We start from the raw sequence: 23793 nt of genomic DNA, 5'->3' as shown, positions 1-23793 counted from the left end.
CCCGGGTGCTGCTCCAAATAACTATAAGATGTATTATATAAGAACAGGAGTTTAATAGAGCTTCAGGGGAGAAAGAACCAAACACTACATTGACATTTCTATTGAACCATAACAATACCAATCATATTTAATTTTTGCATTTTAATTTTTTCTAGTTTTTGGGTAAATATTTGACAATAAAAGTAAAAGTAAGAAAGGATGGAAAGAAGGGAGGGAGGGAAGGAAAATCTGACTTTTTCACTGTTGTTGTTCAAGCTGGTAGAGGACCTAGCATAGGTGTAGGGGACCATCAGATTCCCTGGACATCTGGAGATCAGATTCCTATAGAGTTCTCTTGTTGCAGGAACAATTCAGTAGGGAACCATTTAACTAAAAGGAAGTCTAAATCAAATGTACGGGCTAGTTTTACAGAGATTAAAATGTTTCATATTATGTTCTACTAGTCAGCATTATACATTTAGAATAGAACAATTAAACTCAATTATATGTAGGCCAGCATACGTTTTAAAAGATGTGACTTTACGTTCTCTCTAGTTAAGGGAGATAGAAAGGAACAAGAGAGAAAAAAAATGATAAGAGAGCCAATGTGATTATACTAAAGTTCCAAGGAGAAAAGGTCTCATATTAATACCACTGGTTTGTACGATAATTTTATTAGTCCTTTAGGTTTAAAAAATTAAAGATTTTTGAAAAGAAAATAATGGAAGGGGGTTAATAAAATTGGACTTATGAAATTTCTAATCTCAAGTAACATTATATGGTAAAATGTTGCTCCGTTTTGGTATTTTAAAGTATTTTAATACTTAACTAAATTCCACAAGCCCAAGCATTGGTGAAATCCTTTCTTTTTCTCATGTTGATGGAACAGTCCTAACCTTACCTTCTGTAGATTGGGAAATACTCTCTTACGGTGCTAAAGGTTGATTCACACAAAGGAGTTATCTCCACCTTGTGGTCTTGTGGAGTATTGACTCTAAAACTTAGAACCATTTCCTGAGAAGTCTGTGCTTTCACCCAAGGTCTCATGGTTAGTTGGTGACAGAGATGAGACTATACCCATTTATCCTTGCTCTCCAAGCAGTACTCTTAGCTCCTGTAAATGGGGTCAGATGTTAGTTACAATGTTGACAACATTAAGTTTAGGATTAGGGAAACCCACAGGCTAAAGGTTTTAGTCTCTAATATTTAGTCATCTCTTTCGGTGAAACTAAAACACAAGGCAGAACATGTATGAGATCAAGTCAGGATCAAATATTAGACACCCATAACTGCATCACAGATAACTTATGTGATAGGATTTAGGCATTGATTAAGATAAGACAGAGATGGGACCCATAAAAATGGCTATCAGTATTGGTTCATTTGAAAAATCTGCTCCTTTGTCATAGTTACCACTTTTTATCATCAAATCTTAAAGTTATTATTAGGGCAGGAAATCTCTATTGAAGGAAATGCAGAAATTAGTGTAACAAAGTATAGAAACCAGGACCTAAGATTTAAGTCGGAGGTTACTTTTTTCTCTGGCCTATACAGAAGATGTAAGAAAGGAAACTGAGAAAAGCCCAGTGTCTAGCATTGAACTATGAATGCATCATAGTGGATGAGCAATTTTAAATAAATCTCTTGTTGCATGTATGCAGCATGGACATAAACGTTTCATTCATTCTTTTATCCCATAAACATTGATTGTACATTGTGAAGTGCCAGGTATCACATTGGGGATGCAAAGATGAACAAGAGCTATTGTTACTCTCCCTACTGTGGAGCTGCTGACAGGCATTTCTTCACATATGATTTTTTAAAAGTGCTGTGCAGCCTGCCAGTGCTACAGTAGAGGTACAAGAAAACATATATAAATTTTATAATTTTACCTGTCTGTGAGATTTGTTGTTAATTTATTAATCTTCTCTTTATGTTTAATTTTGCAAAATCAGAGAGAAAAATATTTCTTTACAGAATGACTTTAATTATATTTTGTATTGTTTTCTTTTATTCCTCTCCTGTTCTTTTAGCAGAGATATCAAATAAAATGCACTCAAAAGTCCAATATTTAGGGACAGATTTTCTAGTTTTTGCATCATTCAAGCTGGACAGTTGCATTTTTTCGGGGGGGGTCAAACTTTAAAGTCAAACTTTTAGTGTAGAGGAACCAAAGAAAATCATTTTAATTAATTTGTATTTCTTGTTAGTGTCTCTTGGAATGAAAACCACTAGACAAGAATTACTTTGTATTGCTTTGAAATGTCCTAAGTGGTGTTGTTTATAGTTAAGGATACCTTCAGGTATCAGAAGGTTGGAAAAATTTCTATCATGTCAGGCTGTGGGTGGACCATCCTACGGGACAGTGGTTCCAGGAAATGCTGGTATTTAATGTCACAGGGAAGCTGGCAGAATTTAGTGAGTGCTAACAGTCTTCACAAGTTCCAAAGCCTACCCTTTGATGGTACATACAGCACAGCTGACACATCTAAAACATACATTATAGAATATCCTAGCCATTTAGTGGTAAGAGGAGCCTTGGAGTTCTCACAAACTGAACTTTGAATACCAGAATTACCTGATGAGTATTTTTTAAGACAGATTCACAGTTAGGCCTACTAAATTGGAATTCTAGTGACAGGATACAGGAATCTGGTTTTTTAATCATCAACCCACATGAATCTGAGAGCATCCAGATCTGGATAACAACCACTCTAGAACAGAGAAGGGTTGAAATATTTTGCTCTATTGCAAGCTATTCAGTTAGTCTCACACAATTTCATGATGCTAGCAGAATACATGAGCATCCTGAATCACAGTGTTCATATTTTTTTTTTTTTTTTTGGAGATGCAGTCTTGCTCTGTCACATGAGCACCCTGAACCAGAGACAAAGGACTTTATTACTTATAGCAATAGCAGTAGCCAGTGTTCAGCATTTGCACTGGCTCCCCAACCCAACCCCCAGTTCCCACAAGGCAATGCAAAGAGGGCCAGATGATACCAACAAATGAAGTGAGTGTTTTAAACGAGAGGAAACCCGGGCTTGAGGAGCCTGACTCTTTCATAATGGGCAGATGGGGGCAGTAAGGTTTGCACTTCGCTTGGGATGAAGACACCTTCTTTGTCCTCCAAAACTGTTTGCTATACAAATACCCTTGAAAAAATAACCTGAATGAAGGCAGTCAATGCCTCTCTTCACAAGATGTGCGAAAACATGGGAGACTCAGAGAGATTGTTTCCCCAGAATTACTTAGTCCAAATCTCTCATTTTAAGGATGAAATAACTGAGGTCCAGAGAGCTAGAGCACTTGGTGATACACTTTACTGGTGACCACGTAGGGCTTTTCCAAGAGCTCCATTTTTTCTATGCCTATTACACTCATGCTTTCCCAGGTACCCTTCTTCCTTTCTGGCATAGGTTGCCTAGAGCTAGTAAGCTGTCACAGGGGAAATAATTGAACAGAAGGACCTGCTGCATGAGAGAGCAGTAATGACAAAGTACAAATGATGAGAGCAGGCCAAGAGAGAACTTGAAGTGGAGACAGTACCAAATTCATCACCAGACCAAATTGCCTTCCCTCATTTTATTTGACTTGCAACTGTAATGAAATGGACATGACACCAGACTTTCATTTAAATTGAATGTGGTCTTTGACTTTATAAAGAAAGAGAAAATTTTTGAAGATCCTTGCTGTTGTCTATCCCTGCCATTCTGCTGCCTAAAAGATAAATTACTGTGTTAATGAAAGAGAGCACTAATTAAGCTTTGTAGTCGATTTGCTGTAGATATTTTTGGTAAATGTTAATAGAAAAGCTTTTAAAAATCAATACAAACCTATATAAGCTACCTAAAATCCTTTCTCAAAGTGGGTAATAAATTTAACAAATTAATGAATTAATTACCCTTAAGACCAAACTTGAGTAGTATCCATAGCAAGGAAAAATGATGGCCAAAAAAGACAACGGAGGTCCATGTATAATATTTGCCTTTGAGAAGATAAAAAATTGCTAGCTCTGACTTTAATGGCAACTAAAGAGAAATGCTAATGAATGTCCACTCTGTGTGAAGAAAATGTGCAATTTAGAAATCCAAATGCAGTACTACTTACCTCTGGGTACTAATTAAGGAAAACCTTACTGAAAACATCTCAATGATAACTGTTGACACCACTTAATATATTTTAAAAACTATTTTGTCTTATTTCATATATACTGGCCTGCCTTAGAGCTTTAGCCAGTTACTACATTATAGAACCTTGACATTTATTTTTTAAAATTGAAAATTTCACCAGTCCTCACAGGTATAAATACAACCGTAGCAAAGGTTTTCTTTTTTTAATGGGAGTTATTTTTCTCCAACATCCAACATATTTATTACTCTCTGAGAGTTAATACACATGTAATCATGAAATGAGAACTATAAACTCACCTTCAAATGCGTATTCCCTCAGTTCAGTTTTTATTCAAGCCACAGCAATAGTTTTGTTCAAAAAGATTCCTCAAAAAATAACAAACCGCCATATCCCATAGACATTTGAGGTCACTCATAACTAATCGAACTATGACTCTTAAATCTGTGAATGCCAAAGTATCTGCTGCAAAATGTCTTGACTACATGCAAAATGTCTTGTGTACATTTAGATTATTAATATAACCCTCTCTCTGCTCAAGGACAAGGACATTCCTGTGCAGGAAGAAGTTGAACCTGCCCCAGTTAGGAGGATTCTGAAATTCAATGCTCCAGAATGGCCCTACATGCTGGTAGGGTCTGTGGGTGCAGCTGTAAACGGGACAGTCACACCCTTGTATGCCTTTTTATTCAGCCAGATTCTTGGGGTAAGTACACAGCTGGACTAGCTTTCTTCTTCTCATGCCTTTTATTTTATTATTTTGATAAGTCCGCTCTTTGTTTTCATGTATTTAGCTCTTTTCTGTTAGTTCATTTTTCTCATCTCTAAAGAATGAAAAATTTCCCAAGCCTCCATCACACAGAAGGTAAGAAGGCAAAGCTAAGAACTCTCATTTGGGCTGACAGGGCACTCAGAGAGTCATCGTGCCTATAAAAAAAAAAAAATGGTACTGTCACTGAAAATTTTGTGTTAGAAGTGGGCAATTTTTCTAGTAATGTATATCAAACCTAATCAAAATGCAAAGTGGATTCACTGAATAATACAAAAGGCTTTTAGGGAAATTTTGATCTTGCTGAACAGCAGAGGTACAAAGTTTGACTTATATAGCGGGTGTTAGTGTTTGATGTATAATTCTCCACTGATTGCACTATTGAAATAGTAATGTGGGTAGGAAGCAGAAAAAGAAAGAGAGAAGTAAAATAAGGCATGGTTGAAAACTAAGCTTATTCCAATTTTTCACTTCCTAGAATTTCTTATATTCTCTATCTGACTTTATTGCTGTAATCATCATAATAACTATGAACATGTATCTAAGCACTATCTAAGGCAATATCTAAGCACTTTATGTACAATAGTTCATTTAAGTTTACTAACAACCATCTAAGGTAGGTATTCTTGTTATTTCTATTCTGCAAAGGAGCAAACCAAGGCACAGAGAGCTTAGGCTAGCAAGTAGTGGAGTTGGGATTCACATCCAGCCAGTGTAACTGTAGAGCCAGGTTCTAGTAAAATCTTGTCATTGCAAGATTAGTTATCAAAATTTGATCATGGAAACAGTACTGAAAGATGGCTGACTAGAGGCAGGTAGTATGTGCCTTCTCCATGAAGAGGAATCAGAATAATAGGTAGATACTTACATTTGGAACAGATTATCTTGGCTAGAACATTAGGATTCATCAAACAAGGGATGGGAAGCACCAGAAATAAGAGAGGAGAGGATCTGAGGCAGCTTACCCAGTTGGGGACTGCCTGAGAGCCACAAGAGGCTTTTGGATATGGGCAAATAGTAAGAGAGAAACATCCAGGGCTCCAAAATGGGCTTTTACAATCTTGGGTATGGGATAAATCCTTGACCCACTAGGGCCTTGTCCCTGACATGAAGAGCTGCCTAAAAATTTCACGGAGATGTTACTCCAAAAGGGAAACCCACACAGAATCACACAGGCATCCAATCCTGGAGCAGCCTCTGTCAGGCATCATTTTGAGGGCCTAGATACCAGGAATATACAAACATGCACTGCCTCTGCACTGCTCCAAGGAGAGAGAGGGGAGACTAGATAATCCCATCACCCCTGGGAGGATCCCTGCCACCCTGTTGTGGTCTACTGTTGAGACTGAGTCATGAACAGACTTAGAGTAGTACCATACAAAGATCACACTACTGCATGAACCCAAAATCAAAGCCAAAGTATTTTTAAAAAATCTCCCCTACAAAAGCAAATTCAAAAATTGGAACAAGCAACTGATACATCAGATATACAGATATCAATGGAAGGACATAGGAAACATGAAAAAGCATGGAAATATGACACCACCAAAGGACCACAACAAGTGTCCAGCAACCGATAATGGTTTGGCTTTTTGTCCCCACCCAAATCTCGTGCCAAATTGTAATCCCCACATGTTGAAGGAAGAACCTGGTGGGAGGTAATTGGATCATGGGTGGGTGGATTTCCCCCTTGCTGTTCTTGTGATAGTGAGTGAGTTCTCATGAGATCTGGTTGTTTAAAACTTTGTAGTCTTCTTTTGAGAAGTGTCTGTTCATGTCCTTTGCCCACTTTTTGATGGGGTTGTTTGTTTTTTTCTTGTAAATTTGTTGGAGTTCATTGTAGATTCTGGATATTAGCCCTTTGTCAGATGAGTAGGTTGCGAAAATTTTCTCCCATTTTGTAGGTTGCCTGTTCACTCTGATGGTAGTTTCTTTTGCTGTGCAGAAGCTCTTTAGTTTAATTAGATCCCGTTTGTCCATTTTGGCTTTTGTTGCCATTGCTTTTGGTGTTTTAGACATGAAGTCCTTGCCCATGCCTATGTCCTGAATGGTAATGCCTAGGTTTTCTTCTAGGGTTTTTATGGTTTTAGCTCTAACATGTAAGTCTTTAATCCATCTTGAATTGATTTTTGTATAAGGTGTAAGGAAGGGATCCAGTTTCAGCTTTCTACATATGGCTAGCCAGTTTTCCCAGCACCATTTATTAAATAGGGAATCCTTTCCCCATTTCTTGTTTTTGTCAGGTTTGTCAAAGATCAGATACTTGTAGATATGTGGCATTATTTCTGACGGCTCTGTTCTATTCCATTGATCTATATCTCTGTTTTGGTACCAGTACCATGCTGTTTTGGTTACTGTAGCCTTGTAGTATAGTTTGAAGTCAGGTAGTGTGATGCCTCCAGCTTTGTTCTTTTGGCTTAGGATTGACTTGGCGATGCGGGCTCTTTTTTGGTTCCATATGAACTTTAAAGTAGTTTTTTCCAATTCTGTGAAGAAAGTCATTGGTAGCTTGATGGGGATGGCATTGAATCTGTAAATTACCTTGGGAAGGATGGCCATTTTCATGATATTGATTCTTCCTACCCATGAGCATGTACCCATTTGTTTGTATCCTCTTTTATTTCCTTGAGCAGTGGTTTGTAGTTCTCCTTGAAGAGGTCTTTCACATCCCTTGTAAGTTGGATTCCTAGGTATTTTATTCTCTTTGAAGCAATTGTGAATGGGAGTTCACTCATGATTTGGCTCTCTGTTTGTCTGTTATTGATGTATAAGAATGCTTGTGATTTTTGCACATTGATTTTGTATCCTGAGACTTTGCTGAAGTTGTTTATCAGCTTAAGGAGATTTTGGGCTGAGACAATGGGGTTTTATAGATATCCTATCATGTCATCTGCAAACAGGGACAATTTGACTTCCTCTTTTCCTAATTGAATACCCTTGATTTCCTTCTCCTGCCTAATTGCCCTGGCCAGAACTTCCAACACTATGTTGAATAGAAGTGGTGAGAGAGGGCATCCCTGTCTTATGCAGCCAAAAAACACATGAAAAAATGCTCACCATCACTGGCCATCAGAGAAATGCAAATCAAAACCACAATGAGATACCATCTCACACCAGTTAGAATGGCAATCATTAAAAAGTCAGGAAACAACAGGTGCTGGAGAGGATGTGGAGAAATAGGAACACTTTTACACTGTTGGTGGGACTGTAAACTAGTTCAACCCTTGTGGAAGTCAGTGTGGCGATTCCTCAGGGATCTAGAACTAGAAATACCATTTGACCCAGCCATCCCATTACTGGGTATATACCCAAAGGACTATAAATCATGCTGCTATAAAGACACATGCACACGTATGTTTATTGCGGCATTATTCACAATAGCAAAGACTTGGAACCAACCCAAATGTCCAACAATGATAGACTGGATTAAGAAAATGTGGCACATATACACCATGGAATACTATGCAGCCATAAAAAATGATGAGTTCACGTCCTTTGTAGGGACATGGATGAAATTGGAAATCATCATTCTCAGTAAACTATCGCAAGAACAAAAAACCAAACACCGCATATTCTCACTCATAGGTGGGAATTGAACAATGAGAACACATGGACACAGGAAGGGGAACATCACACTCTGGGGACTGTTGTGGGGTGGGGGGAGGGGGGAGGGATAGCATTGGGAGATATACCTAATGCTAGATGATGAGTTGGTGGGTGCAGTGCACCAGCATGGCACATGTATACATATGTAACTTACCTGCACATTGCGCACATGTACCATAAAACCTAAAGTATAATAATAATAATAATAATAATAATAATAATAAAAGAAAAAAAAAAAAAACTTTGTAGTCTTCCCCCTTCGCTCTCTCTTCCTCCTGGTTTGGCCATGTAAAGACATGCCTTGCTTCCCCTTCACCTTCTGCCATGATTGTAAGTTTCCTGAGACCTCCTCAGCCATGTGGAACTGTGAACCAATTAAACCTTTTTTCTTCATAAATTACTCAATCTCAGCATCAGTGTGGCCTGGATGTGAGACAAGGAGTCAAAAAAGATTATTTTGGAGCTTTAAGATTTAATGACTGCCATGCTGGGTTTTGGACCTGCATGGGGCCTGGAGCACCTTTGTGTTGGCCAATTTCTCCCTTTTAGAACAGAAGGATTTACCCAATGCTTGTACCCCTGTTGTATCTTGGAAGTAACTAACTTATTTTTGATTTTACAGGCTCATAGTTGTAAGGGACTTGCCTTGTCTCATATGAGACTTTGGACTTAGACTTTTGAGTTAATGCTTAAATGAGTTAAGACTTGAGGGGACTGTTGAGAAGGCATGATTGTGTTTTGAAATGTAAGAAAGACATGAGCTTTTGGAGGGGTCAGTGGCAGAATGATATGGTTTGGCTCTGTGTCCCCACCCAAATCTCATGTCAAACTGTAATCCCCACATGTTGAAGAAGGGAACTGGTGGAAGGTGAGTAGATCATGGGAGGAGATTTCCCCCTTGCCGTTCTAATAATAGTGAGTGAGTTCTCACAAAATCTGATAAAAGTGTGTAGCACTCCCCCCTTCACTCTTTCTTCCTCCTGCTTTGGTCATATGAAGATCTGCTTGCTTCCTCTTTTCTTTCCACCATGATTGTAAGTTTTTTGAGATCTCCCCAGCCATGTGGAACTGTGAGTCAATTAAACCTCTTTTCTTCATAAATTACCCAGTGTCAGGAGTAGCAGTGTGAGAACAGTTTAATACAGATACCAATCAAAAAGAATTTCTTGAAATGCCAGGTAAATAATTTAAAATATTGATTTTTAAAGATAGTAAAATGCAAGAGAAATCTGAAAACCAATACAAAGAAATCAGAAATCAATTCAGGATATGAATGAGAAATTTACCAAGGAGACAAATAGCGTTTTAAAAAAATAAGCAGAAATTCTGGAACTAAAAAATTCATTGAAGGAAATACAAAATACACTTTAAAGCTTAAATCATATACTAGACCAAGCAGAGATAAGAATTTCAGAACTTGAACACATGTCTTTTGAAATAATCCAATCAGACAAAAATAAGGAAAAAAGAATAAAAAGAATGAACAAAGGCTTTGAGATGTCTAGGACTAAGTAAAGTGACTGAACATGGACTAAATAAAGCAACTGAACTTATGAATTATCAGTATCCTGAAAGGGAAGAGAGATCAAAAGGTTTAGAAAACATATTTTAAAAAATCATCAATAACAACCTCCCAAGTCTGTCAAGACTGTTAGACAACCAGTTCAGAAGTCCAGTGATTCCCCAGGCAAACATATTACAAAAAGGAATTCACCATTATATATTATGTTCAGAATGTGTAAAGTCAAAGTAAAAGAAAGAATTTTTAAATTAGCAAGAGTAAAGCATCTACTCATCTATAAAGGAAACCCCATCAGACTAATAGCAGACTTTTCAGCAGAAACCTTACAGGCCAGAAGAGAAAGAGATGGCATTTTCAACGTGCTAAAAGGAAAAAAAAAAACTGTTAGTCAAGAATTTTGTATCCTGCCAGAATAAGCTTCATAAGTGAAGGAGAGAGAAAGTTCTTCCCAGACAAGCAAACTTTTAGAAAAATTATCAACACTAGATTGGACCTACAGGAAATGCTCAAAGTGGTCTTAAACATGGAAACAAAAGGTCATTGCTCACCATCACAACAACACATTGAAATATAAAACTCACAGTTCATATAAAATAATCACACAAGGAAGAAGATAAAAAAATAAAATGGCATAACAGAATTTCATCAAACTACAAAGACAAAAAAAAACAGAGAAAAAGAGGGAAACAAATAATTTATAAAACAACTTGAAAACAATCAGCAATATGACAGGAAGAAAGCCTCACATATCAATATTAACCTTGAATGTGTGACTCCCGAAAATCTGAGACAGGTCCCAGTTAATTTAGAAAGTTTATTTTGCCAAGGTTGAGGATGTACACCCATGACACAGCCTCTGGAGGTCCTGACAACATGTGCCCAAGGCAGTCAGAGCACAGTTTGGTTGTATACATTTTAGGGAGACAGGAGACATCAATCAACATATGTAAGGTGAACATTGGTTTGGTCTGGAAAGGCAGGACAAGCCAAAGCAGGGAGGGGTCTTCCAGGTCATAGGTAGATAAGAGACAAATGGTTACATTCTTTTGAGCTTCTGATTAGCCTCTCCAAAGGAGGCAATCAGGTATCCCTTTATCTCAGTGAGCAGAGGGGTGACTTTGAATAGAATGGGGCGCAGGTTTGCCTAAGCAGTTCCCAACTTGACTTTCCTCTTTAGCTTAGTGATTTTGGGGGCCCATATTTTCCTTTCACAAATGTAAATGGATTAAATGTCCACTATTAAATACATATTGGAAGAATGGATTAAAAAAATATAATCCAACTAAATGCTGACTATAAAAAACTCACCTTACCTATAAAGATACATATAGACTGAGAGTAATGGGGTGTAAAAAGATACTCCATGCAAATGGAAACCAAAGTTGAGCAAAAGTAGCCATACTTATATCAGATAAAACAGACTTTAAATCAAAAATAGTAAAAAAAAAAAAAAAAAAGACAAGATAATTATATAATGATAAATTCAACAAAATGTTATAACAATTCTAAATATATATGAACTCAACATCAGAGCACCCAAATTCACAAAACAAATATAAGCAAAACTAAAGAAAAATAGGGCAATACAATAATAGTGGGGGAATTTAACATGCCACTTACACACTAGACAGATCATCATGTCAGAAAATTAGCAAACAAACATTGGACATAAACTGGACTTTATACCAAACTTAACAGACATTTACAGAACATTCTACCCAACAACTACAGAATGTACATTCTTTTCATCAGGATATGGAACATTTTGTAAGATCAGATATTAGGCCACAAAACAAGTCTTAATGAATTTTTTAAAAACTGAAGCCATATCAAGTATCTTCTCAGGCCACAGTGAAATAAAACTAGAAATCAATACCAAGAAGTTTGGAAACCATACAAATACATGGAAATTAAACAGCATGCTCTTGAATAATCACTGGGTCAATGAAGAAATTAAGATGGAAATTAGAAAATTTTTTGAAATGAATGAAAATGAAAACACAACATACCAAAACCTGTGGGATACAGCAGAAGCAGTGCTAAGAGGGAAGTTGATAGCATTAAATGCCTATATAAAAAAAGTAGAAAGATCACAAATTAGCAATCTATCACTGCACTTCAAGAAACTAGAAAAAGAACAAACCAAACCCAAAGTTAGCAAAAGAAAAGAAATAACAAAGACCAGAGCAAAACTAATCAAAACAGAAACAAAAAAAAAAGGAACAATGAAACAAAAAATTGTTTCTTTGAAAAGATAAAATTGATAAACTGCTAGCTAATCAAGAAGAGAGAAAATCCAAATAAACACAATCAAATATGAAAAAGAAGATATTACAACAGATACCACAGAAATACAAAAGATTATCACAGACTATTATGAACACCTACACTGGAAAACTTAGAGGAAATAGATAAATTCCTGGAAACATGCAACCTACCAAGATTAAATCAGGAAGAAATAGAAAACCTGAACAGACTAATAATGAGTAGCAAGACTGAGTCAGTAATAAAAAATTTCCTAACAAAAAAAATAAAAGCCCCGGACCAGAAGGATTCACAGCTGAATTCTACCAAACAGGCAGAGAGCTAATACGAATCCTCCTGAAACTATTTTAGAAATCAGAGGAGGGAATTCTCCCTAACTCATTCTACAAGGCCAATATCACCTGATACCAAAACCAGACTAGTACATCACAAAAACAGAAAACTACAGACCAATATCTCTGATGAACATAGATGTAAAAATCCTTAACAAAATAACTGAATCCAAGAGCACATCAAAAAGATAACACACCATGATCAGGTGGGATTTATACCAGGCAATAAACATGATATATCACATAAACAATATTAAGGGAAAAAATTATCATTTCAATAGATGCAGAAAAAACATTCAACAAAATTCATCATCCCTTCTTGATAAATATTCTCAATAAACTAGGCATAGAAGGAACATACTTCGACATAATAAAAGCCATACAAACCAAAAGCAAATATCATACTTAATGGGGAAAAGTTGAAAGAATTCTAAGAACTGGGACAAGATAAGGATGCCAATTTTCACCACTCTTATTTAACATAGTACTGGAAGTCCTTGCCAGAGCAATCAGGCTTAGAAAAGAGGAAGCCAAATTATCCCTGTTTACTGATGAAATCATATTATTTATAGAATACCCTAAAGACTTCACCAAAAACTCTTAAATTTAGTAAGCAAATTCAGTAAACTTTCAGGATACAAAATTAATTTACAGAAATCAATAGTGTTTCTATACACCAATATTGAGCTAGTTGAGGGCCAAATCATGAAGTTAATCCCATTTACAATAGCTACAAAAAAAAATACTTAGGGTTATATTTAATCAAAGAGGTGAAAGGTCTCCCTAAGGAGGACCACAAAACACTGATAAAAGTAATCATAGATGCCACAAACAAATGGAAAAACATCCCATGCTCATGGATTGGAAGAATTAATAACATTAAAATGACCATATTTCCCAAAGCAATCCACTGATTCAATGCAATCCCTATCAAATTACCAATGTCATTTTTCACAGAATTAGAAAAAAAAATTTTTAAATTCACATGGAACTAAAAAAAAGAGCCCTAATAGCCAAAGCAATCCTAAGCAAAAAGAACAAAGCTAAAGTTATCATATTATTTGGCTGACTAAATTATTCTACCAAGGTATACAAATAGACACACAGATCAATGGAACAGAATAGAGAACCCAGAAACAAAGCCACATACCTAAAACCAAGTTGTCTTTGAAAAAGTCAACAAAAATATTCATTGCAGAAGTGACACCCTACTCAATAAAAGCTGCTGGAAAAATTGGATAGCAGTATGCGGAAGAAAGAAATTAGACCCATACCTCTCACCACTTACAAAATTAACACAAGATAGATAGAACACCTAACCATAGACCTGAAACTATAAAAATACTAGAAGGAAACCTAGGAAAAACTCTTCTGGACATTTGCTTAGGCAAAGAATTTAATTCAAAGTCCTCAAAAGCAAACACAACCAAAACAAAAATAGACAGATGGGAATAAATTAAGCTAAAAAGCTTTTGCACAGCAAAAGAAGCAGTCAACAGAGTAAACAAACAACTTACACAATTGGAGAAAATATTTACAAACATTACATCCAACAAAGGGCTAATATTCAGAATCTATAAGGAACTCAACTTAAGCAACAACCAAATAATTTCATTAAAAGGTAGGTGAAGGACGAGCAGATATTTTTCAAAAGAAGACATACAAGCAGCCAACAAACATGAAAAAATGCTCAACATCACTAATCATCATAGACATGTAAATTAAAACCACAAAGAGATACCATTTTACACCAGTCAGAACAGCTATCTTTAAAAAGTATAAAAACAACAGATGTTAGCAAAGATGTGGAGAAAAAAGAATGCTTATACACTGCTGGTGAGAATGTAAATTAGTACAACCTTTATGGAAAACAGAATGGAGATTTCTCAAAGAACTAAAAACGGAACTACCATTTCATCCAGTAATCCCACTACTGGGCTGTATTACGGACAGCGTTCTCTAGAGGGGCAGAACTAATAGGATATATATCCATATATGTATACACACACACATACACACATATATATACATATATATAGGAGTTTATATGTATATAGGCATTTATAGGATATGTATCCTATTTTGTGTGTATTATATATATATATGGGAGTAATAGGATATATATCATTTTATATATATATTTAGGAGTTTATTAAGTATTAACTTACATGATCACAAGGTCCCACAATAGGCTATCTGCAAGTTTGAGGGGCAAGGAAGGCCAGTCTGAGTCTAAAATCTGAAGAACTTTGAGTTTGATGTTTGAGGGCAGGAAGAATACAGCAGGAGAGAAAGATATAGGCTGGGAGGCTAGGCCAGTCTCACTCATTTACATTTTTTTTCTTCTTGCTTTATATTCACTGAGAGCTGATTAAATTGTGCCCACCAGATTAAGGGTGGGTCTGCCTTCCCCAGACTGCTGACTCAAATGTTAATCTCCTTTGTCAACACCCCCACAGACTCACCCAGGGGATCAATACTTTGTATTCTTCAATCAAGTTGTCACTCAGTATTAGCCATCGTATGAGCATATACAAAGGGAAAGAAGTCATTATGTCAAAAAGATACCTGCACTCATATGTTTATTGTCACACTATTCACAATAGCAAAGACACAGAATCAATCTAAATTTTTATCAACAGAGGATTGGATAAAGAAAATATGGTATACCATGGAATACTACTCAGCCATAAAAAGGATGAAATCATGTCTTTTGCAGCAACATGGACAGAACTGGAGGACGTTACCCTAAGTGAAAAAATTCAGAAACAGAAAATCAAATGCCACATGTTCTCACTTACAAGTGAGAGCTAAACAATGGGTAAACATGGACATATAGGGTGGAATAATGGACGCTAAAGACTCCAAAACGTGGGAGGATGGGAGGGAGATGAAGATTGCAAAATTGCCTATTGGGTACAATGTTCACTATTCAGGTGATGGGTGCACTAAAAGCCCAGACTTCAATATGCATGTAAGAAATCTGTGCTTGTACCCCCTAAATATACAAAAATTTTAAAAAGTTAATTTTAAAAAAGAAGCAGTTTGAAAAAATGTGATCATGTTTTCTTAGCTGAAATTCACACACACATATACACATAAATCCTTTGAGGTCCACAAGGAAGGAAACCTAGAACTGTCAACTTGTACAAGGTGACACTGCCATTAGGTGATGGGGCCAGGACTAGAGCCCAGGTTTACCGAATCCTAGTCTATAGAATTTGCCAACATATCACATTGTCAGAGCTTAGTAAATGATAAAAGCTTACATTTTAGTTCCCTACTCCATTTCTTTCTCTCACATCACCTCTCCTGACCGTAAAAATGACCCCACAAGCATGAGTTGTACAGAAAAACCTGGATAATCCACAAACAAAATCAAGTTCGTTGTGTAAGGAGGGCCCCAGCCACCACTGTAGTTTTCGCATTGCCCCCTTGTGGTAAGTGAAGAAATCACATTAATTTCAGAAAGGTAGAGAATCGGAAACATCCAACTTTGATTAACTATATAATTTCTAGTTATATGGTGCCATAACCTTTTATGTTGAAAATCTTTGAAATAATTTATATTTCTTGATTTCCTAGTAGGTACAATATCCAAATATAAAATGAATAATCTTTTATTCCCTCAACAGATCTGTATTGATTGTCTTCCCCAGACATGGTGCTGGGGACTGGGGAATGCATATCAGTTATGATGCTTTCCCTAGTGGAGTTTTCAGTGTGTGAGGAAGATGACATCAACACAAAAAACCCCACTCATCATTCAACAAATATTTACCACCTATAGTTTTCCAGGGATTGTAACTAATGTTGGGCATAGAGTGGAGGACAAGAATATCATTGTGTGTTTGTGTGTTGCTTGCACAAAGCCGACATTCTAGTAGGGAGAAGCTGGAGAAATGCATTTCACTGGGCAATGATGTTAGTGTAGAAGGTGTAGGGAATAGGGTTGGATCGGAAAGAATCCAAGCCTATGTCCTTGATGTTTGCTTTTTAAAAGAAATCCAAAATATCAGCTTCTTTGCTGATTATTTCTTTACCTCTTATAAAAGCAGAGTAAAGAACATACTCATCCAACTCCACCCAAACTGTGCATATGAGCTGCTGTGGAGAGTTCTGACTTTCCTGTCAGGAGATCTTTCTTCTGAAACTGGCTCTTCTAGTTACTTACCACATCCTGTGTGCCCTGGGATCATGTCATACCTCTTCTCCCGGTCTCCATTTCCTACAAAATGAAGGATTTAAAAGATGATCTGTAAGATATCTTCCAGCTCTAGTGGTCCATGAAATGGCTAAGTTAAAAAAAAAAAGATTCAACTATAATTGCTGTCCTTCTTGAGCACCTGCTTGGTCATTGGTGGTGACAATATTCTCTGTGTTTCTTCTGGTGACAACCAGAAACCTTAAGATGGACTTAGAGATTTAAGAGCTGCAGGACCAGAATAGGCAGCATCTAGTTGATGAAATCCAAAGTCTGCTCGTTGTTCTTGTTCTCACAGGGTTATATTTGCTAAGAGAATGATGCTGAACAAATCACTATTTTTCCTCTCTGGTAGAGTAGGTTGTCTCTTTGCATAATTATCACGTGTTCATTAGTAAACTCATGATGCTTTCTTCTCACAGGGTGTAATTGTGAGTCTATTTATAATTGCTCTATTTTCCTTCTGACATACCTAAAGGGCACAATATGCACATTTGGTGTATTGAGACCACACTGTGGGAATGGACCCAGCAAATGATTGGGCCTTATTGGGAGCCCAGTTGCCAATCTAGCTAAGCCTCAATATACCTGTAAGGCATAATTTGACTGCTTTACTTTCCCTGTGTCCATTTGACTTGGAAAATGTGCCAATGTTCAGCACAGCACTTGGGATGTAGCATGCTGGGGAAAAAAAATGGATGTGAGTCGCCAGCTCTGGATTTGTAGTAGGTCTCTACTCTGTACTATCTGTGTATATTTAGGTGAGCGATTTATCCTTGATTAATTTCCTCATCTGTATAAGGAGCAAGAAAATCTACCTCACTGGGTTGTTTTGAGAATCATAATTCCTAATTTAAGTTACAGCAGGTTAGTCTACACATTTGACATGTGGTACATAGCAAAAGGTTAATGAATGTTAGTTTTCTCCTTAAACAAACTTACCATTACAAAAATAGCAAAGATGTGTGCCAAAACTACAACTAGTCAAGGAACAGAGGAATCTATGGATGGATAGCCCTTGGAATTGCATTTCAACAATAAGAATATACAAAGAACTCGTGGAGCAGAATTTTGTGAAAAAAGATTACGGTTAGAGAGATGCTAAATCTTGAATTGGACAGTTGTATGAATTTTAACATTAGCTAAATACTCTTTTTTTTTTTTAACACTGAGAAGGTAAGTAATACGAAAAGCTAAAAGAGCATACCCAGAAGAAAACCACCGCACCAGAAGCCAAAATACAGGCATTTTCTTATCTAGTAATAACCACTAGCTTAATGAACTTGAACAAACAACTTGATGTTTGGGGCTTTATTTTCCATCTATAAGAGTTAAATGGGAAAATCTGCACTTCTATAGACCATCATTATAAAAGTTGACCTTAAGGAGGAATGGGAATTGTGGCATCGCAGTTTGGGGTTTCAGGGTATTTGCACAGTAATTTTTAAAATATTTATCTTTAAATTTTTTAATTTCTAGACTCTGTAAACTTATGAGTTATGCTATGCTGGGAAGAATTACTGTGCTACTTTCTGAACCCACTTTTACCAGTATTGAGTACGACGAAGGCCCTAGAAACTTCATCCTACAAACAGTAAAATCTCATTAATTTAGAACCCCTCCTACTCACTTTGTAATGTCCCATAATTTGAACGGGTTACTTTTGCTTTACAAAAAAAGGATTTGTTAATGGAGTAGTACATATTGTTTCCAAGGAGATTTATTTGGCAAATAGTAGGTACTTAGTAAATATTTTTGAATAAATGGTTTCCTTTGAACAACTGTTTGTTGACACTGTTTTAATGACTCAAATTAATTCAGGAAAATGAATAAAGATGTATTGTATAGCTCTCTAATGCATACCTCTTCTGACCTTCCCAGTTCCCTCACCTGGCCTAAATTACAAAGGTTCTGTTATGCACAAAATCCATTTCACCACAAGGCAATGTCATTGGAGTATGTTCTTTCATTTTTCTTATTGCAACAAGATCCTCAGTTACTTGAACAAATGTCTGTAAATTCAGAATACGTTTGAGTGTCATTTACTAAGCATTATACACTAAAAACTCCCACTCACAATGGCCATAGTTTTTTAGGGGGTGGGGGAATGTTTCAGCTTCTGGTGAGTTAAAGGCAACAACCTCAATATCAGATGAATGAAATTTTTTTCTCTCCTAAGGCAATTCCAGTCAATGCTTTGATAGTTTCTTTTTTAATGCTGTATATTCGATAAAACTAATTAACTGGCAAATTACCTGAGTGAAAGTCATATTTTCTTTCATTTAGTAATAGAGAAATATATAGGTCAAAATATTAATACAACTTTGAGTTTTGTCCCAGGCAACATTTCCAGATCTAGATTCCCTCCCTCCCTCCCTCCCTTCCTTCCTTCCTTCCTTCCTTCCCTTTTTCCTTCATGACTCCCTCTCTCCTTCCCTCCCTCTTTGCTTCCTTTCTTCCTTCTTCCCTTCCTTCCTCTCTTCCTTCTGTCCCTCCTTCCTTTCCTTCCTTCCTTTCTTCCTTCTTTCTCAGCTTTATTACTTAAATGATTTAAGTCATTTCATCATCCTTTTCATCTGTGTCGATGAAAAACCAACTCAATTGCCTAAAAAGGCAAAATAACAAGACAAAAATTCTGTAAGTCATCACCATTGGTTTTCATTCACCAGGTTTTCCGCCCCACAGAGGACTGTAGTACATCGTCATCATATTCATAGCTAACTTTCATTTAATTACTAGCATGCTTAAAGTGGAACCATTATTTAAAAGACTTTATTTTTTAGAGCACTTTTAGGTTTACAGCAAAATTAGAGGAAGGTACAGAGATTTCCCATATACCCCCTACCCCCCTACACGCATAACCTCCCCCATTATCAACATCTCCCACCAGAATGATACATTTGCTACAATTAATGAACATACATTGACACATCATTATCACAGATCCACAGCTTACATTAGGGTTCACTCTTGGTGTTGTATATTTTATGAATTTGGACAGATATATAATGGCATGGTAAGAAAAATTCATTTTAAACATGTAAATAGATTTATTTTTCTATTTATAATAACGAGGTTACTTCCTTGCTTACTATCTTTCCAAGACTTTTTCACTTCCTGATAAAGAGGAACAAAGGTCACAGATCAATGGTGTGTGCCTACTTTTTGTAGCAATGGGCTGTGTATCTCTTTTCACCCAATTTCTACAGGTAAGAAATGTTATTTTTCAGTAAGTGATTTAGTTATTTTTTCTTTTTTCTCATTAAAATGTCTCTAACATCTCCCTCTTCATGTTTTAGGGATATGCCTTTGCTAAATCCGGGGAGCTCCTAACAAAAAGGCTACGTAAATTTGGTTTCAGGGCAATGCTGGGGCAAGATATTGCCTGGTTTGATGACCTCAGAAATAGCCCTGGAGCTTTGACAACAAGACTTGCTACAGATGCTTCCCAAGTTCAAGGGGTGAGCTATGTGAGGGGAAATAGAAGTATATTAACTGCATTGGCATTCTTTCGTTAGGGCATTCTGACAATCACCTGCATGTTTTCTATGGAATAGGGACCAGTGGGATTGGGATATCCTAAAGCCATATTTTCCACTGCTTCTAACACTGACAAACAGCAGCTAAAGCACAGTGTCTCCCAGGCAGTGACCAGAATCTGTATATGGTATGCACCAAAATCTGTCAGGGTTTTGGATTTCCTCTGAGTCTAACTTTCCTGAGACTCATTTCTGAGTCTGTTTTCAGGCCCAGAGGCTCAGCTTCAACAAGATTCAATACCGCCCCCCAGAGGGTGGGTGAACAGGGCAAGGAAGTCTCCCTACTCACACAGGACCCCAGAGTGTGTTTAGCCTTATGAACAGAGAAGCTGTCCTGGGCAGCCTCTGGTGGAGCCCAGTCAGGAAACTGAGGGAAAGAAATACATGGTTTTTATCTAGAATCTTGAAGGTGTCAAAGAGCTGACTTTCTGATTAAGGTAGACAGAGCTGTGGTGTGTAAACCCCAAAACCTACAGCCTTGTTCAAGGGGCTTACACACATGATGAGGCTAGACTTTTATAAAACCAGGTGTTTGGATTAAAGTGAAGAGAGCCAAATTTCCCTTCCAACATCTCTACCCACTTTCTGTGAAAATTTAAAAAAAAAAACTAACTTAAAATTATTAAAAAAAAGAAATAACGTGTTAATAAATTGTTTAAAAAACAAAACCAAAGAAAAAAATTTAAGTACAATTTTAAAACTGAACTATGTTCTGTGAGGCTCTTGGAAGAAAAAAACTCACTGGACTGATAGTGCTGTACTGTAGCATGTCTCAACTCCTAGACAGTTTAACCAAAAATACCAAAAACGATATGGCAGAATTTCAACGGATCATGGAATCCTTTTACTCAGGGGGAAATCCCTATAAATGGTCACTTTCAATTCATCTAGGCTTTTTTCTGTAAGCACATGTGTTTCCCATAGACTTAGGGTTACACTCTACATGTGTTGCAGTCTTTCTTTTTTCCCCTGAAATAATCTAAGGTGAACATATTTTCATAATTATGTATTCTTCTACAATAGATTTTTAATGAGTGCCCAATACTTCATTCTCATCTACTGTCATGTCTTAAAGGATTCTCTAGTTACATTTTTCCCCTAGGTTTTTTTCCTCCTTATAAGCAATTTATATCATTTTATATCGAGCTTGCCACATCCTTGATTATTTTCTTAGTTCTCAAAATGTAATCACTGAATCAGTGTATAATCATTTTGGAAGATTTTGATATGTATTGCATAACTGCTTAAAGAAAGTTTGTTCCAATTTCACTCTCATCATTGGAGTACTGTAGTCTACTCCCTTTACTCTTGAATTTAGGCTAAATAAATAAGTCATAATCTTATCTCTTCTAATTTTGTGTCCTTCAATCTGCAAGGAGCTTTTGAAGGTTATTTGCTATCACTAGAATTCAGAGAGTAGCATCTAATTATCTTAAAACCACTTATCTTTTTAAAAAAGAGGATTTTCTCAGAATTTTTCTAATACTTTTGTTGTTTTTTAAAAAATAAGATTGCTAGCCCAGGTCAAACTTATCTTAAGATTAGCGTGAGGTAGATTTGGCTTTGTTTTCTTGAAGCTGGATAGAAAATATTTCAAAAATATTTTTTAAATGTAGATTACATTTTCTACTGGTTTGAAATGTTTCCTCCCGTTGTGAATATTAACTTCCCATATTAACTTCCCATATATACTTAGAACTAACTTTGGAGATTCTCTAGTCTGAATTGATCAATTTGACTTATTCTATTTAAAACCTTATTGTTTTAATTGATAAATTTTTTTAATTTTTGTAGATAGATACCAAGTAGGTGTATATATTTATGGTGTACATGAGAGGTTTTGATACAAGCATGCAATGTGAAGTAAGTGCATTATGAAGAATGGGGTATCCGTTCCCTCAAGCACTTACGCTTTGTGTTACAAACAATCCAATTACACTCTTAGTTATTTTTAAATGTACTATTAAATTATTTACTATAGTCATTCTATTGTGCTATCAAATCATATGTCTTATTAATTCTTTCTATTTTTTTTTGCACCCTTTGTTTTAATTCTTATAACTTGATACATTTTAGTACCTGGTAAGGCAAATCCCTTCACACTAATTTTTCCTCTTCAAAATTCTCTTATCTATTTCTGGATGTTAATTATTTTAATGCACTTTACACTTATTTTAATTTCTTCTAAAAATTTATTTTTATTCTGGTCAAATTCATATACACACATACATACACAGTAGGATTGCTATTGTGGGGATACTAAATTTTCCTGAGAGACATACAAACAAGACTCTAGTTTTTAGCAAGATTCATAGTTATATTAATATGTCCCACTATCTTGCTCACTTTTTCTCATGTATTTTTTCCACTATTTTGAATGAGATCTTTTTCTCAATTATATCTGTAAATGAGTTGAGATGAAAGCTATTAGTTTTTGTATACTTATCTTAAGGACTTTCCAAGCTGTCTTATAATTTATAATTTTAGAAATTTAATATAGTCTACTGGGTTTTCTAGGTATATAATAAAATACCAGATATAGTTCTGAGACATTACAGGTTTGGTTTCAGACCACCACAATAAAGAGAATATTGCAATAAAGCATGTCACACTAATTTTTTGGCTTCCTAGTGCATATAAAAGTTGTGTTTACACTATACTGTATTCTACTAACTATGCAATAGCATTATGTCTAAAAATAAACAATGTACATATCTTAATTTATTAATAGCAACTGACTGACCACGGTGGTGGTTGCTGAAGGTTAGAGTGGCAATATCTTATAAGACAACTGTGAAGTTTGCCTCATCAATTGATTCTTCCTTTCATGAAAGATTTATTTGCAGCATGTAATGCTGATTGATAGTATTTTACCCACAGTATAATGTCTGTCAAAATTGGATTGAGTTCTCTTAAACCCTGCTCCTACTTTTATCAACATAGCATTTTCACCAGGAGTGGATTTCATCTCAAGAAACCACTTTGCTTATCCATAAGAGGCAACTGCTTATCCATTCAAGTTTTATCATGAGATTGCAGCAATTTAATGCAGCACATCTTCAGACTCCACTTCTAATTCTAGTTATCTTGCTATTTTCATGACAACTGTAGTTACTCCCTCTGAAGTCTTGAACCCTCAAAGTCATCTGTGAGGGTTGGAATCAACTTCTTTCAAGCACCTATTTATGTGGATATTCTGACCTCCTCCCATGAATCACAAATGTTCTTTCATAAATAAATAAATATATATATATATATACATATAAAGTGTATATCTATATATACACTTTAAGTTCTAGGGTACATGTTCTTAATGGCATCTAGAATGGTGAGTCCTTTCCAGAAGGTTTTCAATTTACTTTGCCGAGTTCCCTCAGGGGAATAACTATGGCAGATGTAGCCTTGTAAAATGTTACTTCTTAAATAAAAAGACTTCAAAGTGAAAA

At 36.1% G+C, this 23793-nt stretch overlaps 1 protein-coding gene across 4 annotated transcripts in view; it reads left to right on the top strand.

Annotated features, from left to right (window-relative positions):
- Positions 1–23793, top strand: part of ABCB11 (ATP binding cassette subfamily B member 11) — a 110172-nt gene that overhangs the window by 67386 nt on the left and 18993 nt on the right. For all 4 annotated transcript variants that reach the window (XM_054476926.2, XM_063647616.1, XM_054476927.2 and 1 more), the window contains 3 exons: positions 4652–4816; positions 19913–20017; positions 20108–20269. In XM_054476926.2, coding sequence (XP_054332901.1) covers positions 4652–4816; positions 19913–20017; positions 20108–20269 — 432 coding nt within the window. The remainder of the gene's footprint in view (positions 1–4651; positions 4817–19912; positions 20018–20107; positions 20270–23793) is intronic.

The sequence above is a fragment of the Pongo pygmaeus genome, chromosome 11, assembly GCF_028885625.2.
Source record: "Pongo pygmaeus isolate AG05252 chromosome 11, NHGRI_mPonPyg2-v2.0_pri, whole genome shotgun sequence".
NCBI classification, from domain to species: domain Eukaryota; kingdom Metazoa; phylum Chordata; class Mammalia; order Primates; family Hominidae; genus Pongo; species Pongo pygmaeus.
The sequence above is the reverse complement of the archived record's forward strand: the minus strand, read 5'-3'. Positions and strand labels throughout refer to the sequence as shown.